The sequence below is a fragment of the Pyrus communis genome, chromosome 10, assembly GCF_963583255.1.
Source record: "Pyrus communis chromosome 10, drPyrComm1.1, whole genome shotgun sequence".
Classification (NCBI taxonomy): domain Eukaryota; kingdom Viridiplantae; phylum Streptophyta; class Magnoliopsida; order Rosales; family Rosaceae; genus Pyrus; species Pyrus communis.
Genome location: NC_084812.1, coordinates 1,334,923 through 1,361,407, shown reverse-complemented (window position 1 = coordinate 1,361,407; position 26,485 = coordinate 1,334,923). Strand labels below are relative to the sequence as shown.

At 37.9% G+C, this 26,485-nt stretch overlaps 2 protein-coding genes and 1 long non-coding RNA gene across 3 annotated transcripts; 2 read left to right on the top strand and 1 right to left on the bottom strand.

Annotated features, from left to right (window-relative positions):
- The first annotated feature begins 2,082 nt into the window (after positions 1-2,082).
- On the top strand, positions 2,083-8,341 carry LOC137747417 (disease resistance protein RPV1-like). The gene is made up of 7 exons (XM_068487522.1): positions 2,083-2,669; positions 3,120-4,212; positions 4,405-4,698; positions 4,818-5,594; positions 5,732-6,485; positions 6,930-7,046; positions 7,438-8,341. Exons 1-7 carry the CDS (start codon positions 2,137-2,139, stop codon positions 7,791-7,793), a joined length of 3,924 nt encoding a protein of 1,307 aa, XP_068343623.1. The 5' UTR covers positions 2,083-2,136; the 3' UTR covers positions 7,794-8,341.
- Positions 8,342-8,477: 136 nt separating this feature from the next.
- LOC137747418 (uncharacterized) lies at positions 8,478-11,350 on the bottom strand. Its single transcript, XR_011069961.1, has 3 exons — positions 10,421-11,350; positions 9,015-10,134; positions 8,478-8,862 (listed from the first exon to the last, which is right to left on the bottom strand). It is a non-coding gene; the product is annotated as an uncharacterized lncRNA (long non-coding RNA).
- A 13,294-nt stretch (positions 11,351-24,644) lies between these two features.
- On the top strand, positions 24,645-26,251 carry LOC137746882 (uncharacterized). Its single transcript, XM_068486899.1, has 3 exons — positions 24,645-24,674; positions 25,254-25,716; positions 25,893-26,251. Exons 1-3 carry the CDS (start codon positions 24,645-24,647, stop codon positions 26,249-26,251), a joined length of 852 nt encoding a protein of 283 aa, XP_068343000.1.
- The last annotated feature ends 234 nt before the right edge of the window (positions 26,252-26,485 follow it).

Below are 26,485 nucleotides of genomic sequence, written 5' to 3'. Positions count from 1 at the left end.
CGAACCCTGTCACCAGCAACCAAAACCTGAAACCCAAGAACACAAAAACAAAGTTAAACAGCAAAAAGCACTGAAATTTAGCATAATTTGGGTGTTCCTTATCTTCTTCGTGAAATGTCAGCGACAGGAGTGGTATGGCAGCCACTTCAGAGCTCTGCCCCCGGTGAGTTTTCCGGCGCCGGGGTCTATTTTCCGACGAGTTTGCCAACATCATGAATTAAATATTACCGTCATCCCCTTGGTAATCACCCTGTCCATATGCAGGCCCTGAATCCAGAAGGGCATGAGGCAGGGCGATCACCAAGAGGAGGATGGTAACAGTAATATTTCTACGGCGGCTCAGCCTCCAGACTCTGGTCACGTTTGTGAATTGAAGGTTGACGAATTACAGGGGCTATCGTGCTCCTTATAGGCCCTGTTACAACTAAAGCCCTAGACGACGCCGACGGAAGAAAGGCGTAAGGCGAGGCGGTACTCCTCTCTCTATTCTTTCCCACGTCTACTACTTTCACCCGAAAGCCCAATGGTAATTCGGCCCTTAAATGCAAGTATTCGAAAATACGAAAAATGATCCTTAATTTCCTTCACAATCTAAATTTAAAAAAAATAAAAAAATGAAGACAAATTGGTAAAAAAAACATAACTAAACATAAAACTGTACTAAAAAAAAAAACAAAAATATGTAAATAAGAAGTAGAAACGTAATAAAAATAGGAAAGAAACGAAAAAAGTGAAAAAAAGAAAAGGGAAAAAAAAGAGAAAAAGGTTACGTGTTCAACCTCAAAAACGACGGAGAAAGAGCACGAACGAGTTAGCAGTTTTCTCCCATGGATTTCTACGATATGATCTCAGTTTAATGTGAGATCTAACAGTAACTACCCACGTACCACCAATATAACTACTCACATACCATCAATATTTAGAGATGAATAATCGGAAGGCAACCAATTTTCATTTTCAACAGTCCTCTTATTAAGAGTTTCTCATCTTTTAGTTCATGTGGATGTTACTTGGCATGCATGCACACTCTATATTTCCCACATTTTTTTTTCCAATTTCGTAATGGAATGGTGTGTCTTCTTAGTTCGACAATTAGGATTTCATGCTATTCTTATTTTTATATCATTTGGATTCGAACTAATTAATTGATAGAATGAGAACAATTAACGCAACACATTTTAGATATGTCAACATGGTGAAGCTTCGAATATAAAGTTGAATTTGTATAAAGTAATGAATTTATATGGAAGGCATTGTTTTCTTTGATAACAATTCACCGCGTGAACTAAAGTGGAGAATGAAGATCTTACGTGTGTGGACGCAGTTTCACGCGAAATAAGAAAAACAACAATTCGTTGCCATACGATCTGGGATGGACGTTTGGATTAAATAATAGTGAATTTTAACGAACACTCCTGTACTATTCACTTTTAATGACAAAATCTTATTTTTACCTTTCCTAGATACTATTTACTGCATATTTATTTGTCATTCTTCGTTAAAACTAAAGTATTTTTAAACTTTTTGTTAATTTTCCTTAAATAATATGATAGGTCTAGAGAGAGGGATCCGGAGAGCATTTTGGTCCATTTAATCTCATTTTAATGGACGTGGATAACTTTTGCTTTTGTGGACTGAAGGAGCTTGACTTAGGTCTAGGTATTTCAGTATCGTTAGTTCGGCAATACAAACAGAACCACTCTCATTTTTTCAGTCCTGATCTGAACCATTGCAATGTCATAACGGTGGATACCAGTCACACTTATTTCACTATTAATATTGTGATATGTAATGTTTCGTATACCAATCACACTAAAAAATCTCTCTAATATGTCCTATCATTTTTCTTTTCTTTTTTTCCTCTTTTCCTCTCTTTCCCTGCACCCTCTCTAGTCTGTTCTATCATGTTCCCTTTTTTCCTCTTTTCCTCTCTCTTTCCCTGCACCTTCCTCTCTCTTTTTTTCCTCTGTTATCAGGTCCACACGCCAACAGTATTAGATATTAAACTTTTGCTTTTGTTGACTCAATATCTTGACTTACGTTCAAGTATCATCCTTCGGCAACGGAAACGCAGCTGTTGCCATTTTTTCAGTCTGTGATCTGAGCCACTGCTATGCCATAACGGTGGATACCGCCATGACAGCCCACGAAGCCTCCTCTTCGTCCTACTCCCAGTCCAAACTCTGGAAGTACGACGTATTCTTGAGCTTCAGGGGTGAAGACACGCGCTATGGCTTCACGAGCCACCTCCACGCGGCATTAAAAGCCAGAGGGTACCAGGTCTTTATTGATGAGGACGATCTACCAAGAGGGGAAGAAATAAAAGAGAAACTGTTTCGTGCAATCGAAGAGTCGAGGATCTCTGTCATTATCTTCTCAAAGAGGTATGCGGATTCGAGTTGGTGTCTTGACGAGCTGGTGAAGATCATGGAGTGCAGATCCGAACTTCAGCGACGTGTTTTGCCAATATTCTATCACGTCGATCCTTCGCATGTCAGGAAGCAGGACGGAGATTTAGCCGAAGCATTTCAGAACCATGAAAAGGACATCCGTGAAGAAAAAGATGACAAGAAACGTGAAGCTAAACAAGAAAGGCTAAAGCTGTGGGGAGAGGCTCTCACAAAAGCTGCAAATTTGTCTGGCCACCATCTTAAAAACGCTAGCAATGGGTAATCATTCAGCTGCTTTTCAAGATTTAAGTTGTATTACTCTAATTAACATGCTTAATTAATACACCTTAATCTCTCACATTGATCCTTCACAGAAGCTGCAAATTTTAGTGAATGACTTAATCTCTCAATTAATTGACATGCTTAATTTATATTTTACATAATCTAAACATTCATTCACATGCTTAATGAATACACCTTAATCTCTCATAAGTAACCTAAACCGTAATTGGAGTTTAATTCATACGCCTAACTTTTAGTTATCAATGAATTCTTTTATTCAAGTTCATCATAAAATCACATACTAGCTGGTAGCTAGTTAATATACACACACACACACACACACACATATATTATATGAAGGGAAGAAGGAAAGAAAATTGTTATGTACTGATATCTCCTACCGAGCCTTCATTGAGTCCCACTAATGCTTATGAATTCAATTTTCAGGCCCGAAGCAGAGTTCATTACAAAAATTATTGACGAGAATATTTGTGAATGGCTCACCAGCACTAACGAATTACATGTGGCCAAGCACATAGTTGGAATCGATTCTCGCGTTCAAGATATTATCAGTTATCTTTCAAGTGGTGGATCAAATGATGTTCTCATGGTTGGAATTTGGGGTATGGGTGGATTGGGTAAAACAACAGCTGCCAAAGCCATTTATAACCAAATTCATCCTCAGTTTGAATTCAAAAGTTTCCTTGCAGACGTTCGTGATGCTACAAGGAAACATGATCTGGTTGATTTGCAAAAAAAACTTATTTCTGACATCTTGAAAAAGAAGCATGAAATAAGCTGTGTTGCCGAAGGTATCGGTCTGATAAAACAACAATTTCGACATAGAAAGATACTTGTTATCGTGGACAACATAGATAAAAAGGAACAACTGGATGCAATAGTTGGAAGTCATGATTGGTTTGGTCCTGGAAGTAGAATTATCATAACAACACGAGATGAACGTGTACTACTAAATGTGGACAGAGCATGTCAGGCTAAGAAAATGAATGAAGAAGAAGCTCTTGAGCTATTTAGTTGGCATGCCTTTAAAAATAGTTGTCCTAATCAAGGATATCTTGAAGTTTCAAAAAAGGTTGTTTCTTACTGTGGAGGTTTACCACTAGCGCTTGAAGTTTTAGGATCTCTTTTGATTAAAAGATCGTGGGCAGAGTGGGAAAGTCAATTGGAGAAATTAGGAAGATATCCAGATGGACAAATTGTAAATCGACTCAGAATAAGCTATGATGGGCTAGATGATTCAGAGAAGGCTATATTTCTTGACATATCTTGTTTCTTTATTGGAGATGACAAGGACTATGTCGCAAAAATATTAGATCGATGCGGATTTTTTGGAACAATAGGAATCACTGTCCTCCGTGAACGATGTCTTGTAACTGTTGACGGCAACAAGTTGAATATGCATGATTTGCTTCGAAAAATGGCCAGAGTGATCATTTCTGAAAAATCACTTGGTCACCCTGGAAAATGGAGTAGGTTGTGGAACCATCGAGAGGTCGCCAATGTCTTGAGAAATAAATCTGTAAGTACATTCCCAATAAAATTTTGCATTAATGCATCCTACTTGAAAACATATATGTAACGTACGTATGTCTATTATACACTAAACAACATTTACGTGTAAATATATTCACCGTAGGTGATTTTGCCTAATGAATAATAATGCGTGTAAATATATGCAAATAATCCGTTTCTTACACATTTTTGTTAACAGGGAACTGAAGAAGTTGAAGGACTTGCTCTAAATTTCCCTGATCCTTGGCCTCGAAGCTCTAAATTGTGTAGTTTCAGTACAGAAGCATTTGCCAATATGAAGAAACTGAGATTCCTTCATCTCAAATACGTTCAGCTCAATGGAGAATACAAACATCTTCCCAAAGAGTTAATATGGTTGTGTTGGGTAGGATGCCCCTTAAAGTCCATACCAGATGACTTTTTTGATCAACCAAGACTAGTAGTTTTAGATATGCAGTATAGCAAACTGGTACAAGTTTGGGAGGGTTATAAGGTACGATCAATTACACATGATGATGTTCTGTTTCTATTTCTTTTTGGATTTCCTTCTTTTTTTTATGACATCTTCCCTTTGGATATTAATTTCAATTTTCCTTTGGTTTTCTGTAACAGTTGCTAGAGAGGTTGAAAATCATGAATCTCAGTCATTCCGTATCTCTAATTAAATCACCGGACTTTTCACAAGTCCCAAATCTTGAAGAGTTGATACTGGAAAATTGTCGGAGTTTGTCCGAGATTCACTCCTCCATTGGTCAACTTAAAAGACTTTCTTTGGTGAACCTTAAAAAATGCGAAGAGCTTCGTTCTCTTCCAAGGGATTTCTATAAGTTGAAATATGTTAAGACTCTTCTTCTTAATGATTGTTTCGAATTCAGAGAAGTGCATGAGGATTTAGGGGAGATGATATCATTGAGAATACTTGAAGCAGAGTGTACAGCCATAAGACAAATACCATCTTCCACAGTTAGATTGAAGAATCTCACTCTTTTATCCTTAAACAGTATGGAATTAGGTCATGATGCAATCCCTCAGGATCTTGGGAGTTTAATTTCTTTACAAGTTTTGGATCTTCAAGGGAATGATTTTCATATCCTACCCAGCCTCAGTGGTCTTACAAAGCTTGAAACATTGTGGTTAAATGATTGCTTTTACCTTCGTACAATCCCTGATTTACCAACAAATTTGAAATTTCTGTATGCCACTAATTGTCCTGCATTGGAAACAATGCCTAATTTTTCGGAAATGTCAAAAATGAGAGAGTTGAAGGTAGGGGATTCACCCAAACTCATTGAGGTTCCAGGCTTGGATAAGTCATTAAACTTCATGACATTGATTGATATGAGTAACTGCACCAATCTCACAGCTTATTTTGGGAAGAACATCCTACAGGTATCTCCCCCTATCCCTCTCATTACCTTCTTATCGTGCACATGCACACACAAACGCACGTCTTCATGTAGATATCCATATATATATATATATATATATATATATATATATATAAGACACTTGCATTGTATATGTAGGGATGGACTTCATGCGGATTTGGTGGCATTTTACTCTATGGGAAGTTTATTCCTGATTGGTTTGCATTTGTTAGCCATGGCAATAAAGTTAGTTTTGATATTCCCCCGAATGATGGTCGTACTTTTGAAGGGCTGACTCTGTGCTTCTTGCACAATTTTGCATTTGGAAGTAATTTTGAATTTAGCATTACTGTTATAAATAATACCAAGCGTACCAAGTTGCAGGTTTACTTAGGCAACGGATATTGGGATAAGCCTTCAAACTATAATGTTTGGCACATACTTTGGCAAGGACAACTCTCGAACGATAAGCTCAAATTGCAAAGTGGGGATAAAGTTGAAGTTATAGTACTTCCACATTCAAGAAAATCTGATTATTATAGGTCATTAATGAGAACAATGGTTAATCTAGTGTGGAACAAACCTATGAAGGAAAATACGCATGATTTGGACCAAGCTAGTTACGTTTTTGACCAACATCCAGCCCGGTTCTATGAGGAGTCATCTGATAATTATGAGCCATCAAATGATTATGATCTCAGTAATTCCATCGGTAGTACTATAGCAGTGCATGCTCATGGTCCTCTCAGCCTTGCGCATTCACGTTTTTCCTCGTCGTCTAATACTTTTCCTGCAGGCCATCATATTGAGCCTCAAACTCGTCCTGAGAATCTCTCAGTACCCTACCCAGTGGACGAAGATCCTCTTACGCACCTCTCTCTGTCTCTTGATTATTCATCATCTACTTGTTCAGGTAACATTCAGCCACACACCTGAGTCTCTTGGCCTTTACCATTTGGAGTTAGTGAGACTATGAGAGTTGAATAGATTGTAGGGCTGTTCATGTTAAGATAAAAATATCCTCCACAAGACTAAGAAATGATGGATTTCTCAATAGAAAATCTCCGAAATTTTCTCCATTTTCAAACATTTTGCCATCATTTGCTATCAATGAGAACAATGGTTAATCTAGTGTGGAACAAACTTATAAAGGAAAATACACATGATTTGGACCAAGCTAGTTATGTTTTTGACCATCATCTAGCTCGGTTCTATGAGGAGTCATCTTATAGTTCTGAGCCATCTAATGCTTATGATCCCAGTAATTCCATCGGTAGTACTATAGCAATGCATGCTCATGGTCCTCTCAGCCTTGCGCATTCACATTTTTCCTCGTCTTCTAATACTTTTCCTGCAGGCCATCATATTCAGCCTCAAACTCGTCCTGAGAATCTCTCGGTACTCTACCCAGTGGACGAAGATCCTCTTACGCGCCTCTCTCTGTCTCTTGATCATTCATCATCTACTTGTTCAGGTAACATTCAGCCACACACCTGAGTCTCTTGGCCTTTACCATTTGGAGATAGTGAGACTATGAGAGTTGAAATGATGGATTTCTCAATAGAAAATCTCCGACATTTTCTCCACTTTTCAAACATTTTGCCATCATTTGCCATCAATGAGAACAATGGTTAATCTAGATTGGAACAAACCTATAAAGGAAAATACGAATGATTTGGATCAAGCTAGTTGTGTTTTTTACCGACATCCAGCTCGGTTCTATGAGGAGTCAGCTGATAATTATGAGCCATCTAATAATTATGATCTCAGTAATTACATGGGTAGTTCTATAGCAGTGCATGATCATGATCGTGTCAGCCTTGCGCATTCACGTTTTTCCTTGCCTCATGGTATTTTTCCTGCAGGCCCTCATATTCAGCCTCAAACTCGTCCTGAGAATCTCCCAATACTCTTCCAGCTACAGGGTCCGGCAGTCAGTGACAGAGGAGATCAGATATCCAGCCCAATGCAGGAAGATCTTCTTGCACGTCTTTCTTTGTCCCTTCATCATTGGAAGCCACAAAGTCCGGCAGTCAGTGACAGAGAAGATCAGATAGCCGACCCAATGGACGAAGATCCTCTTTCGAGCCTTTCTTTGTCTCTTGATCATTGGAAGCCACAGGGTCCAGCAGTTAGTGACAGAGGAGATCTGATAGGCGACCCAATGGACAAAGGCCCTCTTACGAGCCTTTCTTTGTCTCTTGATCATTGGAAGCCATAGGGTCCAGCAGTTAGTGACAGAGGAGATCTGATAGGCGACCCAATGGACAAAGGTCCTCTTACGAGCCTTTCTTTGTATCTTGATCATTGGAAGTCACAGGGTCCAGCAGTCAGTGACAGAGGAGATCAGATATCCGGCCCAATGGACGAAGATCCTCTTACGTGCCTCTCTGTCTCTTGATCATTCATCATCTACTTGTTCAGGTAACATTCAACTAAACACCTCAGACTTTTGGCCCTTTCCATTTGGAGAGAGTGAGACTATGAGAGCTGAATAGATTGTAGGGCTGTTCATGTCTCTGCTCGCCATTCCTTTGTATTTTTGGCATTTCAAATATTTTGTTTTTATATGATTAATTTAACTTAATTTTAATTGGGTGAGAATTATTAAGGACTCCCAAGGAAATGATGTGTTTTATTGTACCGCTAATTAAACCAGGGGCGGATTAATTAATGAAAAATTCTGGGAAAATAATCTTTTTAGATTACATTTTAAAATCAAATGAGATGATTATTAATAGTTATTTTAATAGTTTAAAGAAATAATTTAATCATCAACCTTCACATCATCATCATGTGATCTATAAATATAGTCCAAAAAGATGATCTTTTTAGCTTCACCCTTAATTAATGTTGAATCATTTTTTTGAACAAACGATATTATCTGCATATCCAGATGAAAAAATGATTGCGGCCTAGAGAACTCTTCATTGGTTCATTGGATATACTATCAATAACTCCCTTTTCGTTCCCTGGATCCTTTGATATTGATATATTACTCCACGTTTGCAAATGATTGATATATTATAACTTTGTTCGACCTCAGAGTTGCTAACTTGCTTGCAATTATATGAATTCAGAGAACTTGTCTAATGGTCGATTTCATCAATCTTCGTCCAAGAATTCAGAGATTTGTCATCGTAGTCGATTTCATACAATGCAAAGCGAGTTACGCGGAAGGTCAAGCTAGTAATGCCCTCATCCAGAGCATTAACCAGTTCTCGAGCTTTTTTCCTCTTCTTCTTCTTCCGTCGACTTCCCGTAGAGGAGGCTCAAATATGGCATAGAACCTGCATCCATCAAATATTGCAGACAGACGGATCATATGAACATTCCCGTAACCAACAAGAAGAAATTAAGATGGAAGCTTTCGTGAAAACAAAAAAATAACAGCTCAAAAGTTAATGTAAACAGCAAACTTGCTGTTTACAGGGAAACGCACCAAACTCTGCCCGGAGACCCTCCATCACCTTCTTGATTCTATGGGAAACATCAACCGGTTAATGGCCTAAACGGAATATGTGTACCGCCTCCTGCAGCTTTCCCTCTTCCCGTCTACCGCCACCATCGCATCTCCATCTTTGTCTGAGCAATTATTCTCCATGCTCTCAGGCTTGTGGTTGCGTCCCTTGACCGAAACTATGCTATTCACATAACCAACAAACTCACCTTGTGTTGCAATGAATATACATACGCTTTTTAGTACAAAGATTAAAGCAAACTACGCGTCCATCATTGTGAACCATAAGAAACTGATTCATTCTACACAATAAGCTTCAAATCAAGGTCACACCGCAGGGGTAATCGTTGGAGCTCAGATGGTTCGGGTATACTATGAAATACCTTGCCCGCCTTCAGGGTCATCAAAAGTGTCATAAACAGATATTTCCTTATCTTGCTCAATTCCCAGCCAAAAATACATTCCCCTGAAGCACATCAGGAACCTGTCAGGCCAAAACAAAGTAGTTTCAGCTTCTAAAGAACGGTGTCGAGGTCTTTCCAAGAATCACAACTGATGGTGTATGCTCCCGTTTTGTGTGGAGTAGTAAGTGTCATAATGTCATCTAGCTCTTGAGTATAAGTAGTAAAGGCCACAAATTTGTACTCGTTAGATTTGGGATCATAGCCAAATCGAGGATGAAAATCAGTATCAATATGTTCTGGCCAATTGTAATCCTCCTGCGGGTCCAAACCTAATCTGGCCACATTGGAAGGCATGGCTCATCGGACACAAACAAGAGAGTAGCTATTGCTATCCTCGTCATTGATATTATCATCGTCTTTGCATAACTTCAGCAACAGGAATACTTGTTCAGTTTCCTCCTCCTCATGCTGCCGCTGCACTACTAATCTCTTGAAAAGAAGGTCGAGAGTGGTGAGGCTGTTGTTGGCGGAGTTGGAGAGGTGCTTCAATGTGAAACTCGGATTGGTGATGCGAGCATACCACCATTTACAGACGCATTTGAATCGCATCAGAGTTTTGGGAGGCAGATTTGATAGGATTTCCACCAACATATCTTGTCCCATTTTCATTTTGCTGCTGCTACACTACTACTCTCTCTCTACATCATTACACACACAAGCAAAAAACGAAATTAACAATCTAATCTGTAACCCTAATATGAATAAATCAAATACGAAATTAACAATAAACAAAAACTTTTGTATCAATTGCCTAACTAATTATGAAAAAATAATTTACTTTCGGAAGAAAAGAAGAACACGAAAAACTGATTTAGATATTTGATCAAAACTTGGATTAATTTTGGGAATTCAAGGTTTAATCATCATAGAAGCTGTCTGATTAACACTAGAAAGGAGTTTATGATTAATTGTTAGAGAAACTACCTGAGATGAAAGACTTGCACCCTCGACGGATAATACACCAAGTCTTAGGGGCGTTATCCAAATTCGACATACATAGGGTATCCTAGCCTTGCTATGACATGTCATATCAGCCCTCAGACATATCAAATGCGCAGAACGAGCATGTCAAAACATATCTAGTGCCATTTCAATTGAAAGGCCATGATAAGCGAAGTTAGTGGCAAACACTCGACCGAAGGGCAGCCCGGAAATAATAACCAGTAGACTGAGCAAGGAGATGACGGCTTTCGGGGACAGTTTTCGAAGAAGGAAAAACACGATCTCAGAATATATCTAATCTCACATACTCCAAATTTAGACGAGTTACAAAATTTAAGATTTGCATCATAAATTCAAGCACAAAGGCGATATTTGAGATCCCAACTCGAACATCATGAAATAAATTTCAAAACAGGCATTGAAGTCGAAACTGAAATTTCATAGAATTGAGAGTTGATTCATACAGAAAGAACAAGTCCTCGCTAAAGGTCAAAATCCTCGAGCTTTCGAACCCTGTCACCAGCAGGCAGCAACCAAACCCTGAAACCCTAGAACACAAAAACAAAGTAAAACAACAAAAAGCACTGAACTTTAGCATAATTTTCGTGTTCCTTATCTTCTTCGTGAAATGTCAGCGAGGGGAGTGGTATGGCGGCCACTTCAGAGCTCTGTCCCCGGTGAGTTTGCCAGCGCCGGCGTCGATTTTCCGACGAGTTTGCCAACATCATGAATTAAATATCACCGTCATCCCATTGGTAACCACCCTGTCCATATGCAGGCCCTGAATCCAGAAGTTCCCTGAATTCAGAAGGCCATATTAAGCAGGGCGATCACCAAGAGGAGGAGAGTAATGGTAATATTCTGCAACGGCGGCTCCGGCCTCCAGACTCAGGTCTGCGAATTGAAGGTTAACTAATTGTAGGCAGCCATCGTGCTCGTTTTATAGGGTCTGTAACAACTAAAACCCTAGACGACGCCGACAGAAGAAAAGCCTTCTAATTACTTTCACCCAAAAGCCCAATGGACAATTTATTCCAGCCCACATTAAATCGGCCCTTAAATGAAGACAAGACTGCTAGTTACATCGAAAACAAGGCTGCTAGTTACTTTGAATTTCAAATGTGGTTCGAATTTTACTGCATCGAACATCAATTGGGAATACCTCATTTTGCCGAGAAGGCTTATAGGATAACTTCTTTAAACAAGGACTCAATGATTACTTTGTGGAAAAGACTTGAATAGATAGTCAGCCGAACTTGAAATAGTGTTATGTTGAAGTCATTTGAATGTTGTAGAACGCCTTGTATTTATTTATTGGGACATGCAGGCATTGGACGATATTTTGATTTTAATTGTACTATTCCTTGCACCATCATGATTATTTTCCCTTTACGAAGAATTATGAAGAATTGTTGCAATTGACTACGCAAGTTTAGTGATGGTTGTCAATGAAAAAAGGGAAAATAATCACGATGGTTAGTTTCAGTGGTGTAGCCAAAATTTTTTTTGAAGGAGGGTCAACTTTAGTTTTGAAGTAGGCGATGCTATGTACTGCTTCTTGGGCCTCGAAGAACAAGTGAGAGACCGGGAAAGGCGCCTGAATTCATAAGGCTTGCGTTCAGTCAACTCTCGTGCCGTCTTTCTCATTTAGAGACCCTGAAGCTGGACATCAGGGGAGCGGTTAGCATACTTAACCCATGTTATTTGGTTGAGATCGAGTGTTGTCGCGTCCCTTACTCAGTTGTTGTTGGCTTTCAGGTCTACAATCAGAATCATGTGTTTCCCGCATTATCAAATCTAAAGCATTTGGAATTATTAGTGGATGCCGACTACTGTCTGTCCCTTGGTCGCTTAGCGTCTTTCATGAAGGCAGCTCCTGACGTGCGCAGCTTTGTTTTGGGGGTATGTATGTATTGTATGCCTTTGTTATTGATAGGTTACCAAATAAAAGTTGATATATGTATGAATGTTTTTGTGCGTTCATATCCTTTCATCTCTCTGTTACCTGTATTCTCGAAGAACCAAAAGAATGAATAACGGGGTTTGTTTTGAATCTGGTTTTGTTTGCTTTCCTTGTTGCAGTTGGGGTTCAGAACTTCCAACAAGGACATGGCAGTACTAGAGAAAGTTTCCAAACAACCCCATCACTGCCTCAAGGTGGTATTGGGGTCACAAGTGTTGCGTAAAGCATGTCAGGTACTTGGTGAAGAATGCTGTTGCACTGGAGAAGATTGTTATAAATCCTGTCCGGTTTTGGGGTTGGCCTTGGGGATTCGATAGCGATGCCCTACTGGAGAATGAGAAAGAGAATGCAGGAGATCATGCTATCCAACACCTCAAGAAAAAAGTGCCTACTAATATAGAATTTGTGTGCCTGTAGGAGTGCAGCGCCGCAGTGCTTATTCGGAAGCAGCTACTTGAATAACTATTAATTTTAGTGGCTGCAGAACTTGGCATGGAATGAAGATTTGTAAGACAATTTTCACCGGCTTTTAATTTCTCCCCTTAATAATTTTAGTGTTTCTTTAATTGTTTTTGGTGTTTTGTTCTAGATGATCATGTAAAATTATGATTGAACTGAATGAATCCGTTTTTCCAGTAATTTTTCTTTTGATGATTTGTAAATTTGGTGACCAAATAATGGAGTGCTGCTCTCTTAAACTCAACTTGATTTTCTTTTTAAATTGCACAGAAGGAATAATTTCTTGTCTACAGCTAGTTATAATTTAAATTCAACTTCATTAGGTGCGAACACAAGCTTAATTACCGCAAGAAGTTAAACGAATGAGCAGATTTTGGAGAAAGAAAGTAAAACTAACTCCAAGATGTAAGGCACCTCAAACCAGTTTGCAGTACTTGCACATTTCAAAGCAAAGGGCAATACAAGTAGAAATACTATTATTCTAGCAAAAACTCAAAAGGTTAAACAAAGATTAATTTGCATCTACTTTGATCCCAATTAGTTTTGGGTCTGATGTCGAATAGTATTTGCAATAATTATTCTCATATGAATTAATGTCGAGAAATTTGAAGACGGAGTCCAGCACGTACAATTTCGGGACTCCCACACCCATCATCCCCTGGTCTAGGAAACTTCTATCTTTGTTCACTACTGTCATATTGGTGGCAAAGAAATAACCTTGCGGTAGCTGGGCCTTCTTGTTCACTAGAAGTACCCTCAGGACAGACTTTTATGAGTTGGGTTAACTCGAAATTTGTATTGACTTTTTTATTTGTCAGCCTCCCCTGCAAATCTACTTCTGATTTCTATCGTTTTTGGTGCTGATGTGGAGCCACCCACTGGTTTACTAAAAAGGACAAAAGAGTTTAGAGAGACAGAGAGAAACATAATGAAAAGCAACTGACATAAAATTAATAAGAATATTTAAACGACACTTAAACCCAACTTGATTTTCTTTTTAAGGTAGCTCAAACCAGTTTGCAGTACTTGCATATATCAAAGCAGAAGGCAATACAAGTAGAAAGATTGTTATTCTAGTAAAAACTCAAAAGGTTGAACAAACATTAATTTGCATCTACTTTGATCCCAATTAGTTTTGGGTCTGATGTCGATTTGTATTTGCAATAATTATTCCCATATGAATTAATGTCAAGAGAAATTGGAAACGGAGTCCAGCACATACAATTTCAGGACTCCCACACCCACCATCCCATGGTCAAGGAAACCTTTATCTTCATTCACTACTGCCATATTGGTGGCAAAGAAATAACCCTGCGGTAGCTATGCCTTCTTGTTCACTAGAATTACCCTCGTGACAAACTCCTTATGAGTTGGGTCGACGCGAAATTTGTACTGACTCTTTTTATTTGTCAGCCATCCCTGCAATTTTACATTTAATTCAATCATTTTTGGTGCTGATATAGAGCCACTCATGGGTTCACTAAGAAAGAAGGACAAAAAAGTTCAGAGAGACAGAGAAACGTAATGAAAAGCAACTTACATAAAATAAATAAGAAAATTTAAAAGACACTAAAACTCAACTTGATTTTCTTTTTAAGGCAGCTCAAACCAGTTTGCGGTACTTGCAGATATCAAAGCAGAAGGTAGTACAAGTAGAAAGATTGTTCTTCTAGTAAAAACTCAAAAGGTTGAACAAAGATTAATTTGCATCTACTTTGATCGCAATTAGTTTTGGGTCTGATGTCGAATAGTATTTGCAATAATTATTCCTGGATGAATTAATGTCAAGAGAAATTGGAGATGGAGTCCATCACGTACAGTTTTGGGACTACCACACCCACCATCCTCTGGTCATGGAAACTTTTATCTTCATTCACTACTGCCATATCGGTGGCAAAGAAATAACCATGCGGTAACTGGGCCTTCTTGTTCACTAGAAGTACCCTCAGGACAGACTCCTTATGAGTTGGGTCGATGCGAAATTTGTACTAACTCTTTTTATTTGTCAGCCTTCACTACGATTCTACTTTGATTTCGATCGTTTTTTGTGCTGATGTGGATCCACCCACTAGCTCACTAAAAAAGAAGGACAACAGAGTTTGGAGAGATAGAGAGAAACGTAATGAAAAGCAGTTGACGTAAAATAAATAAGAAAATTTAAACGACACTTAAATTCAAGTTGATTTTCTTTTTAAGGCAGTTCAAACCAGTTTGCAGTACTTGCAGATATCAAAGCAGAGGGCAGTACAAGTAGAAAGATTGTTATTCTAGTAAAAACTCAAAAGGTTGAACAAAGATTAACTTGCGTCTACTTTGATCCCAATTAGTTTTGAGTCTGATGTCGAATAGTATTTGCAAAAATTATTCCAATGTAAATTAATGTCAAGAGAAATTGGAGGCGGAGTCCAGCACGTACAATTTCGGGACTCCACACCCACCATGCCCTGGTCTAGGAAACTTTTATCTTCATTCACTACTGCCATATCGATGGCAAAGAAATAACCCTACGGTAGCTGGGCCTTCTTGTTCACTAGAAGTACCCTCAGGACAGACTCCTTATCAGTTGGGTCGACGCGAAATTTGTACCAACTTTTTTTATTTGTCAGCATTCCCTACAATTCTACTTTGATTTCGATCGTTTTTGGTGCTGACGTGGAGCCACCCACTGGTTCACTAAAAAAGAAGGACAAAAAAGTTTATAGAGACAGAGAGAAACGTAATGAAAAGCAACTAACATAAAATAAATATGAAAATTTAAACGACACTTAAACTCAACTTGATTTTCTTTTTAAGGCAGCTCAAACTAGCTTGCAGTACTTGTATATATCAAAGCAGAGGGCAGTACAAGTAGAAAGATTGTTATTCTAGTAAAAACTCAAAAGGTTGAACAAAGATTAATTTACTTCTACTTTGATCCCAATTAGTTTTTGGGTTTGATGTCGAATAGTATTTGCAATAAGTATTCCCATATGAATTAAGGTCAAGAGAAATTGGAGACAGAGTCCAACATGTACAGTTTTAGGACTCCCAAACCCACCATCACCTGGTTTTGGAAACTTTTATCTTCATTCACTACTGCCATATTGGTGGCAAAGAAATAATGATGTGGTAGCTGGGCCTTTTTGTTCACTAGAAGTACCCTAAGGACAGACTCCTTATTAGTTTGGTCGATGCGAAATTTGTACTGACTCTTTATATTTGTCAGCCTTCCTTGCAATTCTACTTTGATTTCGATCGTTTTTTGTGCTGATGTGGAGCCACCCACTGGTTCATTGAAAAAGAAGGACAAAAGAGTTTAGAGAGACAGAGAGAAACGTAATGAAAAGCAGCTGACATAAAATAAATAAGAAAATTTAAACGACACTTAAACTCAACATGATATTCTTTTTAAGGCGGCTTAAACCAGTTTGCAGTACTTGCAAATATCAAAGTAGAGGGCAGCACAAGTAGAAAGATTGTTATTCTAGTAAAAACTCAAAAGGTTGACCAAAGATTAATTTGCATCTACTTTCATCCCAACTAGTTTTGGGTTTGATGTCGAATAGTATTTGCAATAATTATTGCCATATGAATTAATGTCAAGAAAAATTGGAGATGTAGTCTAGCACGTACAGTTTTGGGACTTCCACACCTACCATCCCCTGGTCTAGGAAACTTTTATCTTCATTCACTACTGCCATATCGGTGGCAAAGAAATAACCATGCGGTAGCTGGGCCTTCTTGTTCACTAGAAGTACCCTCATGACATACTCCTTATGTGTTGGGTCGACACAAAGTTTGTACTGACTCTTTTTATTTATCAGCCTTCCCTGCAATTCTACTTTGATTTCGATTGTTTTTGGTGCTGATGTGGAGCCACCCACTGGTTCACTAAAAAAAAGGACAAAAGAGTTTAGAGAGACAAAGAGACGTAATGAAAAGCAACTGACATAAAATAAATAAGAAAATTTAAACGACACTTAAACTCAACTTGATTTTCTTTTAAGGCAGCTCAAAGCAATTTGCAGTCTTGCAGATATCAAAGCAAAGGGAGTACAAGTAGAAAGATTGTTATTCTAGTAAAAACTCAAAAGGTTGAACAAATATTAATTTGCATCTACTTTGATCCCAATTAGTTTTGGGTCAGATGTCGAATAGTATTTGCAAAAATTATTCCCATGTGAATTAATGTCAAGAAAAATTGGAGACGGAGTTCAACACGTACAGTTGCAAGACTCCCACACCCACCATACCTTGATCTAAGAAGCTTTTATCTTCATTCACTACTGCCATATCGGTGGCAAAGAAATAACCCTGCAGTAGCTGGGTCTTCTTGTTCACTAGAAGTATCCTTAGGACAGACTCCTTATCAGTTGGGTCGACACGAAATTTGTACCGACTCTTTTTATTTGTCAGCCTTCCCTGCAGTTCTACTTTGATTTCGTTCGTATTTGGTGCTGACGTGGAGCCACCCATTGGTTCATTGGAAAAAAAAATGACAAAAGAGTTTAGAGAGACAGAGAGAAACATAATGAAAAGTAACTGACATAAAATAAATATGAAAATTTAAACAACACTTAAACTCAACTTGATTTTCTTTTTACGGTAGCTCAAACCAGTTTGCCGTACTTGCAGATATCAGAGCAGAGGCAGCACAAGTAGAAAGATTAATCCAATCCTAATCCACAAATACTTAATGTTAGCCTCTTCAATCAAATTCTACTTAACCTAAGACTAATCAAATCCTAATCAGCGAACATGACTTGAATATTTGTATGGCAAATAGACAGCAAGCGAATGCTCAAACCTGGAATGTGTAGCCACTGGTATTCTCCATGTGTATCACTCCCGAAACACGTTAAAAGCTTTGGCAAGTAAGCAAACTGCAACATCGATACAATGACAAACAGGATTTCAATTACACACTGCCAAACCATCCAAAACTTTACTCAATAAGAGAACAATTAAAACATATTATATTGTAATGAAAAAAATTGTAAGGCCACATCCAAATTGAATCGTGCATCTTTAGAAAAAACTGCAAAAAAAAAAAAAAAAAAAAAAAAGAGAAAAAAATCAGATTGCAAAACTATCTATGTAAACACTTAAAGTCTTTGTAAAAGAATATACTATAATCGAACAAACAGCATAAAACTCACCAAGTTGCTTCAAGTCATGAAGCCTGAAATGCAATGAAACCAATTCATTTGCAGCAAACAACATACACATATTTCTTTTGACACAGAGGTATACAAAAACCAAGCTACCAGTAAAACTCCTACGTATCAATAAACTGTACCCAACACCAATGGCCCACTAGTCTTAGCGACAATGAAGCTGAAGCCACCAATCTCTGGTGGGATGAAACTGACAATGAATTGAGAAACTAAAATTGTAAAAGAAAAGTAATAATAGAGAGAAAAAGAAATATCGGTGTAGCATATTCTCATAGAATTTGAAACAGTATGTGAACCTGTGTAATAAAATAAAAAATATAAAAAGCTATGAAAGAAACAAATATCTGAACATTAACAGTTTTTTATATACTTGCTCGGGAAACGAAAGCATGAAAGAGAGATCAAACCTGAAAGAAATCAGAAATGACTGTTCAGTGATCTTTGGGCGTGTGTGGGATTAGTATAATTATAATGAGGCATTGAATCTATTTATCTCTGAAGAGTAGTCTGCATAAAGAAAACATAAACATAAGGAGGGTCCTTTTGTGGCCTAGAAAGTGAGTGAAAATAAGCCCAGGAAACGCACCAAATATGATAAAAAAAAAAGCACTCAAAAGCTAAATTGTTATACGAAAATAACACGCGGAAAATAACCCAAGGGAACCTCTGTTGGAGGATACAACGAACCAAAAGAAAAAACGGAGTTTGTGGTAGAGGAATGGGCTTAGGGTGCCGATGGGTTAATACTGAGTGTCGATGGAGAAGCAAATCTGGAAAATGGTTGAAAATGAACACCCCAATCTCCTTTTCAGAACGTGGGTTGTACATGAAGATGACAGTTGCCGTTTGTTTGGATAGTTGGATAGTGCTTATATCAAAAATCGGAGTGATGTTTTCATTGTCCATTTTTTTAATCTAAGGGGCCACATTCATTGATGAAATTTAGGATGAAGCTTTGAGGGAGGGTTTGATTCATCCAACGAATAAAAACAATCTTGGCTAAGAGTGTAGAAAAAGAATCTCACGTAAGCATCTCCCATGTGTGTTGTGTTTCATTTCACTATGTTACCCCTATTATAAGCAGTTACTTTTGTGTTGAATGAGGACATTATGAGAATATTGACAGCTTCACCAAACTACCCCTATTATAAGCAGTTACTTTTGTGTTGAATGAGGACATTATGGGAATATTAAAAGCTTCACCAAACTGGCCTTCTCACTTTATATATATAGATATATATATATATATATATTTTTTTTCTTCAAATCTCTCTAGAAATATATATAAGCAGCTAAATGAAATACAAGGACGAAAACCCTAGCTTCGAGAGTGACCGCCGTTTGAACCCTGAACCATTGAGATGGATGCCTTCGGTAACAATGGCGAATTTCCAATTGATCCAATGGCTGGGCAATTTCCAATTGATCCAATTGAAGGGTAAATCTGTTGTTTGGAGAGTTTTGATTTTCTGTGTTTGCTGTGGACAATTAAAGAAACACTAAAATTAATAAGAGGAGAAATTAAAAGCCGGTGAAAATCGTCTTACAAATCTTCATTCCATACCAAGTTCTGCAGCCACTAAAATTAATAGTTATTCAAGTAGCTGCTTTCGAATAAGCACTGCGGCGCTGAGAGAAAAACGTAGAAAAGAATAGAGGGAGAAAACGTTTTTTTGTAGAAAATAATACAGAGAGAGCAGACGTTGGCTTTTAGTTGAAAATTGGCTTTTAGCTGGAAATAATAGGATACTCAACCCATCTGAAAAATGCTGGCAGAGAATAAAATATGGCCCCACTCCACTGTGATAGGAAGCACCATATAATAATCTCCATGTCCATTCAAACAAGATCACCAACTCATTCGATAAATGAAATAGAAGGGCAAATACCCAAGCTTCTGAGAGTGACCTCCGTTTGAACCCTTAACCCTTGAGATGGATACCTTCGGCAATAATGGCAAACTTCCAGTTGATCCAATTGATCCAATTGATTGGTAAATCTGTTGTTTGGAGAATTTTGATTTTCATTTGTTTGGTACCGCACAGGGAAGTTTGATTGGTTTAATTTCTTTTGGTTATTGCTGTTTTTTGTGTTCTAGGATGCAGTTGGACCAGCATTTTCAGGAGGCTTTGTGGCTTCAGGAGCAGCATTTTCAGAAGGCTTTGTGGCTTAAGAGTATGAGAACTTCCATCAAGGTCTCCTTTGTAATAATTCTGCAGCAGCAGTGGCAGAGGGGTATGCAATTTAGTATTATTGTTGATAATATAAATAAACAATGCAAAATAACGTGCATATTGGTGTGTGCGTGCTCTTTTTGGAAAGATTTATGTTTCTCTTTATCCATTTTAAGAAGTAGGGGTTTAATTTATTTCGTTTGTTGCTGTTTTTTGTGTTCCAGGGACATATTCCAGGGGGATCACCAACAGGCGGCTGCTAATGTTTCTGCAATGCAGGCACTGAGGTGGTTGTGTTTTGTTTTGTTTGTTTTTGTTTCTCTTTTTAAGTGTCGTTTAAATTTCCTTATTTATTTTAATTCTAGATGCTTTTAATTATGTTTCTCTCTGTCTCTTTAAACTTTTTTATCCTTCTTTTTCAGTGAACAAGTGGGTGGCTCCATATCAGCACCAAAAGTGTTCGAAATAAACTTCCAGAAAAGGCCGACAAATACAAAGAGTCACCCCAAAATTCCCGTCTACCCAACTCATAAGGTGTCTGTCTTGAGGGAACTTCTAGTGGGCAAGAAGGCCAAGCTACCAAAGGGTTATCTCTTTGCCTACCGTATGAGAGTACTAAATGAAGATAAAAGTTTCCTAGACCAGGGGATGGTGGATGTGGGAGTCCCGAAACTAGACGTGCTGGACAACATCACCAATAATCACCGACAGGCAGCCGCTAATGTTTCGGCAATGCAGACATTGAGGTGGTTTTTTTTTTGTTTGTTTTTTTTTTCTCTTTTAAGTGTCATTTAAATTTCCTTATTTATTTTATGTCAGATGCTTTTAATTACGTTTCTCTCTGTCTCTCTAAACTTTTGTATCCTTTTTTTTAGTGAACCAGTGGGTGGCTCCACATTAGCCCCAAAAACGATCGAAATCAAAGTAGAATTGTGGGAAAGGCTGGCAAATAAAAAGAGTCGGCAAATCAAAGTAGAATTGCCAGCCTTTCCCACAATTCTATTTTGATTTCGATCGTTTTTGGGGCTAATGTGGAGCCACCCACTGGTTCACTAAAAAAGAAGGATACACAAGTTTAGAGAGACAGAGAGAAACGTAATTAAAAGCATCTGACATAAAATAAATAAGGAAATTTAAATGACACTTAAAAGAGAAAAAAAAAAAACAAAAAAAAAACCACCTCAGTGTCTGCATTGCCGAAACATTAGCGGCTGCCTGTCGGTGATTATTGGTGATGTTGTCCAGCACGTCTAGTTTCGGGACTCCCACATCCACCATCCCCTGGTCTAGGAAACTTTTATCTTCATTTAGTACTCTCATACGGTAGGCAAAGAGATAACCCTTTGGTAGCTTGGCCTTCTTGCCCACTAGAAGTTCCCTCAAGACAGACACCTTATGAGTTGGGTAGACGGGAATTTTGGGGTGACTCTTTGTATTTGTCGGCCTTTTCTGGAAGTTTACTTCGATTTCGAACACTTTTGGTGCTGATATGGAGCCACCCACTTGTTCACTGAAAAAGAAGGATAAAAGAGTTTAAAGAGACAGAGAGAAACATAATTAAAAGCATCTAGAATTAAAATAAATAAGGAAATTTAAACGACACTTAAAAAGAGAAACAAAAACAAACAAACAAAACACAACCACCTCAGTGCCTGCATTGCAGAAACATTAGCAGCCGCCTGTTGGTGATCCCCCTGGAATATGTCCCTAGAACACAAAAAACAGCAACAAACAAAATAAATTAAACCCCTACTCCTTAAAATGGATAAAGAGAAACATAAATCTTTCCAAAAAGAGCACGCACCCACCAATATGCACGTTATTTTGCATTGTTTATTTATATTATCAACAATAATACTAAATTGCATACCCCTCTGCCACTGCTGCTGCAGAATTATTACAAAGGAGACCTTGATGGAAGTTCTCATACTCCTTAAGCCACAAAGCCTTCTGAAAATGCTGCTCCTGAAGCCACAAAGCCTCCTGAAAATGCTGGTCCAACTGCATCCTGGAACACAAAAAACAGCAATAACCAAAAGAAATTAAACCAATCAAACTTCCCTGTGCGGTACCAAACAAATGAAAATCAAAATTCTCCAAACAACAGATTTACCAATCAATTGGATTAACTGGATCAACTGGAAGTTTGCCATTATTGCCGAAGGTATCCATCTCAAGGATTAAGGGTTCAAACGGAGGTCACTCTCAGAAGCTTGGGTATTTGCCCTTCTATTTCATTTATCGAATGAGTTGGTGATCTTGTTTGAATGGACATGGAGATTATTATATGGTGCTTCCTATCACAGTGGAGTGGGGACATATTTTATTCTCTGCCAGCATTTTTCAGATGGGTTGAGTATCCTATTATTTCCAGCTAAAAGCCAATTTTCAACTAAAAGCCAACGTCTGCTCTCTCTGTATTATTTTCTACAAAAAAACGTTTTCTCTCTCTATTCTTTTCTACGTTTTTCTCTCAGCGCCGCAGTGCTTATTTGAAAGCAGCTACTTGAATAACTATTAATTTTAGTGGCTGCAGAACTTGGTATGGAATGAAGATTTGTAAGACGATTTTCACCGGCTTTTAATTTCTCCTCTTATTAATTTTAGTGTTTCTTTAATTGTCCACAGCAAACACAGAAAATCAAAATTCTCCAAACAACAGATTTACCCTTCAATTGGATCATTTGGAAATTGCCCAGCCATTGGATCAATTGGAAATTCGCCATTGTTACCGAAGGCATCCATCTCAACGGTTCAGGGTTCAAACGGCGGTCACTCTTGAAGCTAGGGTTTTCGTCCTTGTATTTCATTTAGCTGCTTATATATATTTCTAGAGAGATTTGAAGAAAAAAAAAATATATATATATATATATCTATATCTATATATATATATATAAAGTGAGAAGGCCAGTTTGGTGAAGCTTTCAATATTCCCATAATGTCCTCATTCAACACAAAAGTAACTGCTTATAATAGGGGTAGTTTGGTGAAGCTGTCAATATTCCCATAATGTCCTCATTCAACACAAAAGTAACTGCTTATAATAGGGGTAACATAGTGAAATGAAACACAACACACATGGGAGATGCTTACGTGAGATATACTTTTTCTACACTCTTGTTTTTATTCGTTGGATGAATCAAACCCTCCCTCAAAGCTTCATCCTAAATTTCATCAATGAATGTGGCCCCTTAGATTAAAAAAATGGACAATGAAAACATCACTCCGATTTTTTATATAAGCACTATCCAACTATCCAAACAAACGGCAACTGTCATCTTCATGTACAACCCACGTTCTGAAAAGGAGATTGGGGTGTTCATTTTCAACCATTTTTCAGATTTGCTTCTCCATCGACACTCAGTATTCACCCATCGGCACCCTAAGCCCATTCCTCTACCACAAACTCCGTTTTTTCTTTTGGTTCGTTGTATCCTCCAACAGAGGTTCCCCTGGGTTATTTTCCGCATGTTATTTTCGTATAACAATTTAGCTTTTGAGTGCTTTTTTTTTTATCATATTTGGTGCGTTTCCTGGGCTTATTTTCACTCACTTTCTAGGCCACAAAAGGACCCTCCTTATGTTTATGTTTTCTTTATGCAAACTACTCTTCAGAGATAAATAGATTCAATGCCTCATTATAATTCTACTAATCCCACACACGCCCAAAGATCACTGAACAGTCATTTCTGATTTCTTTCAGGTTTGATCTCTCTTTCATGCTTTCGTTTCCCGAGCAAGTATATAAAAAACTGTTAATGTTCAGATATTTGTTTCTTTCATAGCTTTTTATATTTTTTATTTTATTACACAGGTTCACATACTGTTTCAAATTCTATGAGAATATGCTACACCGATATTTCTTTTTCTCTCTATTATTAATTTTCCTTTACAATTTTAGTTTCTCAATTCATTGTCAGTTTCATCCCACGAGAGATTGGTGGCTTCAGCTTCATTGTCGCTAAGACTGGTGGGCCATTGGTGTTGGGTACAGTTTATTGATACGTAGGAGTTTTACAGGTAGCTTGGTTTTTGTATACCTCTTTGTCAAAAGAAATATGTGTATGTTGTTTGCTGCAAATGAATTGGTTTCATTGCATTTCAGGCTTCATGACTTGAAGCAACTTGGTGAGTTTTATGCTGTTTGTTCGATTATAGTATATTCTTTTACAAAGATTTTAAGTATTTACATAGATAGTTTTGCAATCTGATTTTTTTCTCTTTTTTTTTTTTTTTTTTTTTTTTTTTTGCAGTTTTTTCTAAAGATGCACGATTCAATTTGGATGTGGCCTTACAATTTTTTTCATTACAATATAATATGTTTTAATTGTTCTCTTATTGAGTAAAGTTTTGGATGGTTTGGCAGTGTGTAATTGAAGTTCTGTTTGTCATTGTATCGATGTTGCAGTTTGCTTACTTGCCAAAGCTTTTAACGTGTTTCGGGAGTGATACACATGGAGAATACCAGTGGCTACACATTCCAGGTTTGAGCATTCGCTTGCTGTCTATTTGCCATACAAATATTCAAGTCATGTTCGCTGATTAGGATTGGATTAGTCTTAGGTTAAGTAGAATTTGATTGAAGAGGCTAACATTAAGTATTTTTGGATTAATTTTTGAAATCGGAGCTCTCTCGCCAGTGATTCGATCGGGTATTGATCAAATCCCTTTTCCATTTTTACCATCACCAAATTGGATGTGTGTTTTCTCTTCATTTCAGTTCTGGGTTCTATCCATTTTGCACTCCTATAATTTCCCAAATCATTTGCATACAAACTAACATAAATTAAAAAAATAAGGAGAGACAATTATGGAGTGCATGCTGATGCTTATTTAATTGAATTTTTTGTTTTTATTTTCATATAAAAGTGTGCTTTTACCAATTGGTTTGCAGCCCTGTTATATTTGCAGAACAGTGCCTCATGTTTATTACAATCATCTTAATTAGTTAGACTTTCAATTTAATGTCATATAACTATTCTTACTCTTCAACTTAATATTAGGACGTGCTATGGCTTGGAGAAATACTACTATGTTTGACACTATTTGACATCGCATTGAAGTATTTAGAGATAAAGTATTGCCTTGATCTCAGCTTCATTGAGATCTCTGGTGCAAACATTGTCTCCTTTATTTATTGTGGACAGATAATAGATTTGAGTTTCAATAATGTGCCCCTGCTGGTTGAGGTATCCGTTTACAAGTGGGGCACTTTTGCTGAATTCATAAGGCTTGCGTTCAGTCAACTCTCGTGCCGTCTTTCTCATTTAGAGACCCTGAAGCTGGATATCAGGGGAGCGGTTAGCATACTTATCCCATGTTATTTGGTTGAGATCAAGTATTGTCGCGTCCCTTACTCAGTTGTTGTTGGCTTTCAGGTCTACAATCAGAATCATGCGTTTCCCGTGTTATCAAATCTAAAGCATTTGGAATTATTAGTGGATGCCAACTACTGTCTGTCCCTTGGTCGCTTAGCGTCTTTCATGAAGGCAGCTCCTGACTTGCGCAGCCTTGTTTTGGGGGTATGTATGTATTGTATGCCTTTGTTATTGATAGGTTACCAAATAAAATTTGATATATGCATGAATGTTTTTGTGCGTTCATATCCTCTCATCTCTCTGTTACCTGTATTCTTGAAGAACCAAAAGAATGAATAACGGGGTTTGTTTTGAATCTGGTTTTGTTTGCTTTCCTTGTTGCAGTTGGGGTTCAGAACCTCCAACAAGGGCATGGCAGTACTAGAGAAAGTTTCCAAACAACCCCATCACTGCCTCAAGGTGGTAGAAACAACCCCATCACTGCCTCAAAGTTTCCAAACAACCCCATCACTGCCTCAAGGTGGTATTGGGGTCACAAGTGTTGCGTAAAGCATGTCAGGTACTTGGTGAAGAATGCTGTTGCACTGGAGAAGATTGTTATAAATCCTGTCCGGTTTTGGGGTTGGCCTTGGGGATTCGATAGCGATGCCCTACTGGAGAATGAGAAAGAGAATGCAAGAGATCATGCTATCCAACACCTCAAGAAAAAAGTGCCTACTAGCATAGAATTTGTGTGCCTGTAGGAGTGCAGCGCCACAGTGCTTATTCGGAAGCAGCTACTTGAATAACTATTAATTTTAGTGGCTGCAGAACTTGGCATGGAATGAAGATTTGTAAGACGATTTTCACCGGCTTTTAATTTCTCCTCTTAATAATTTTAGTGTTTCTTTAATTTTCTATGGTGTTTTGTTCTAGATGATCATGTAAAATTATGATTGAACTGAATGAATCCGTTTTTCCAGTAATTTTTCTTTTGA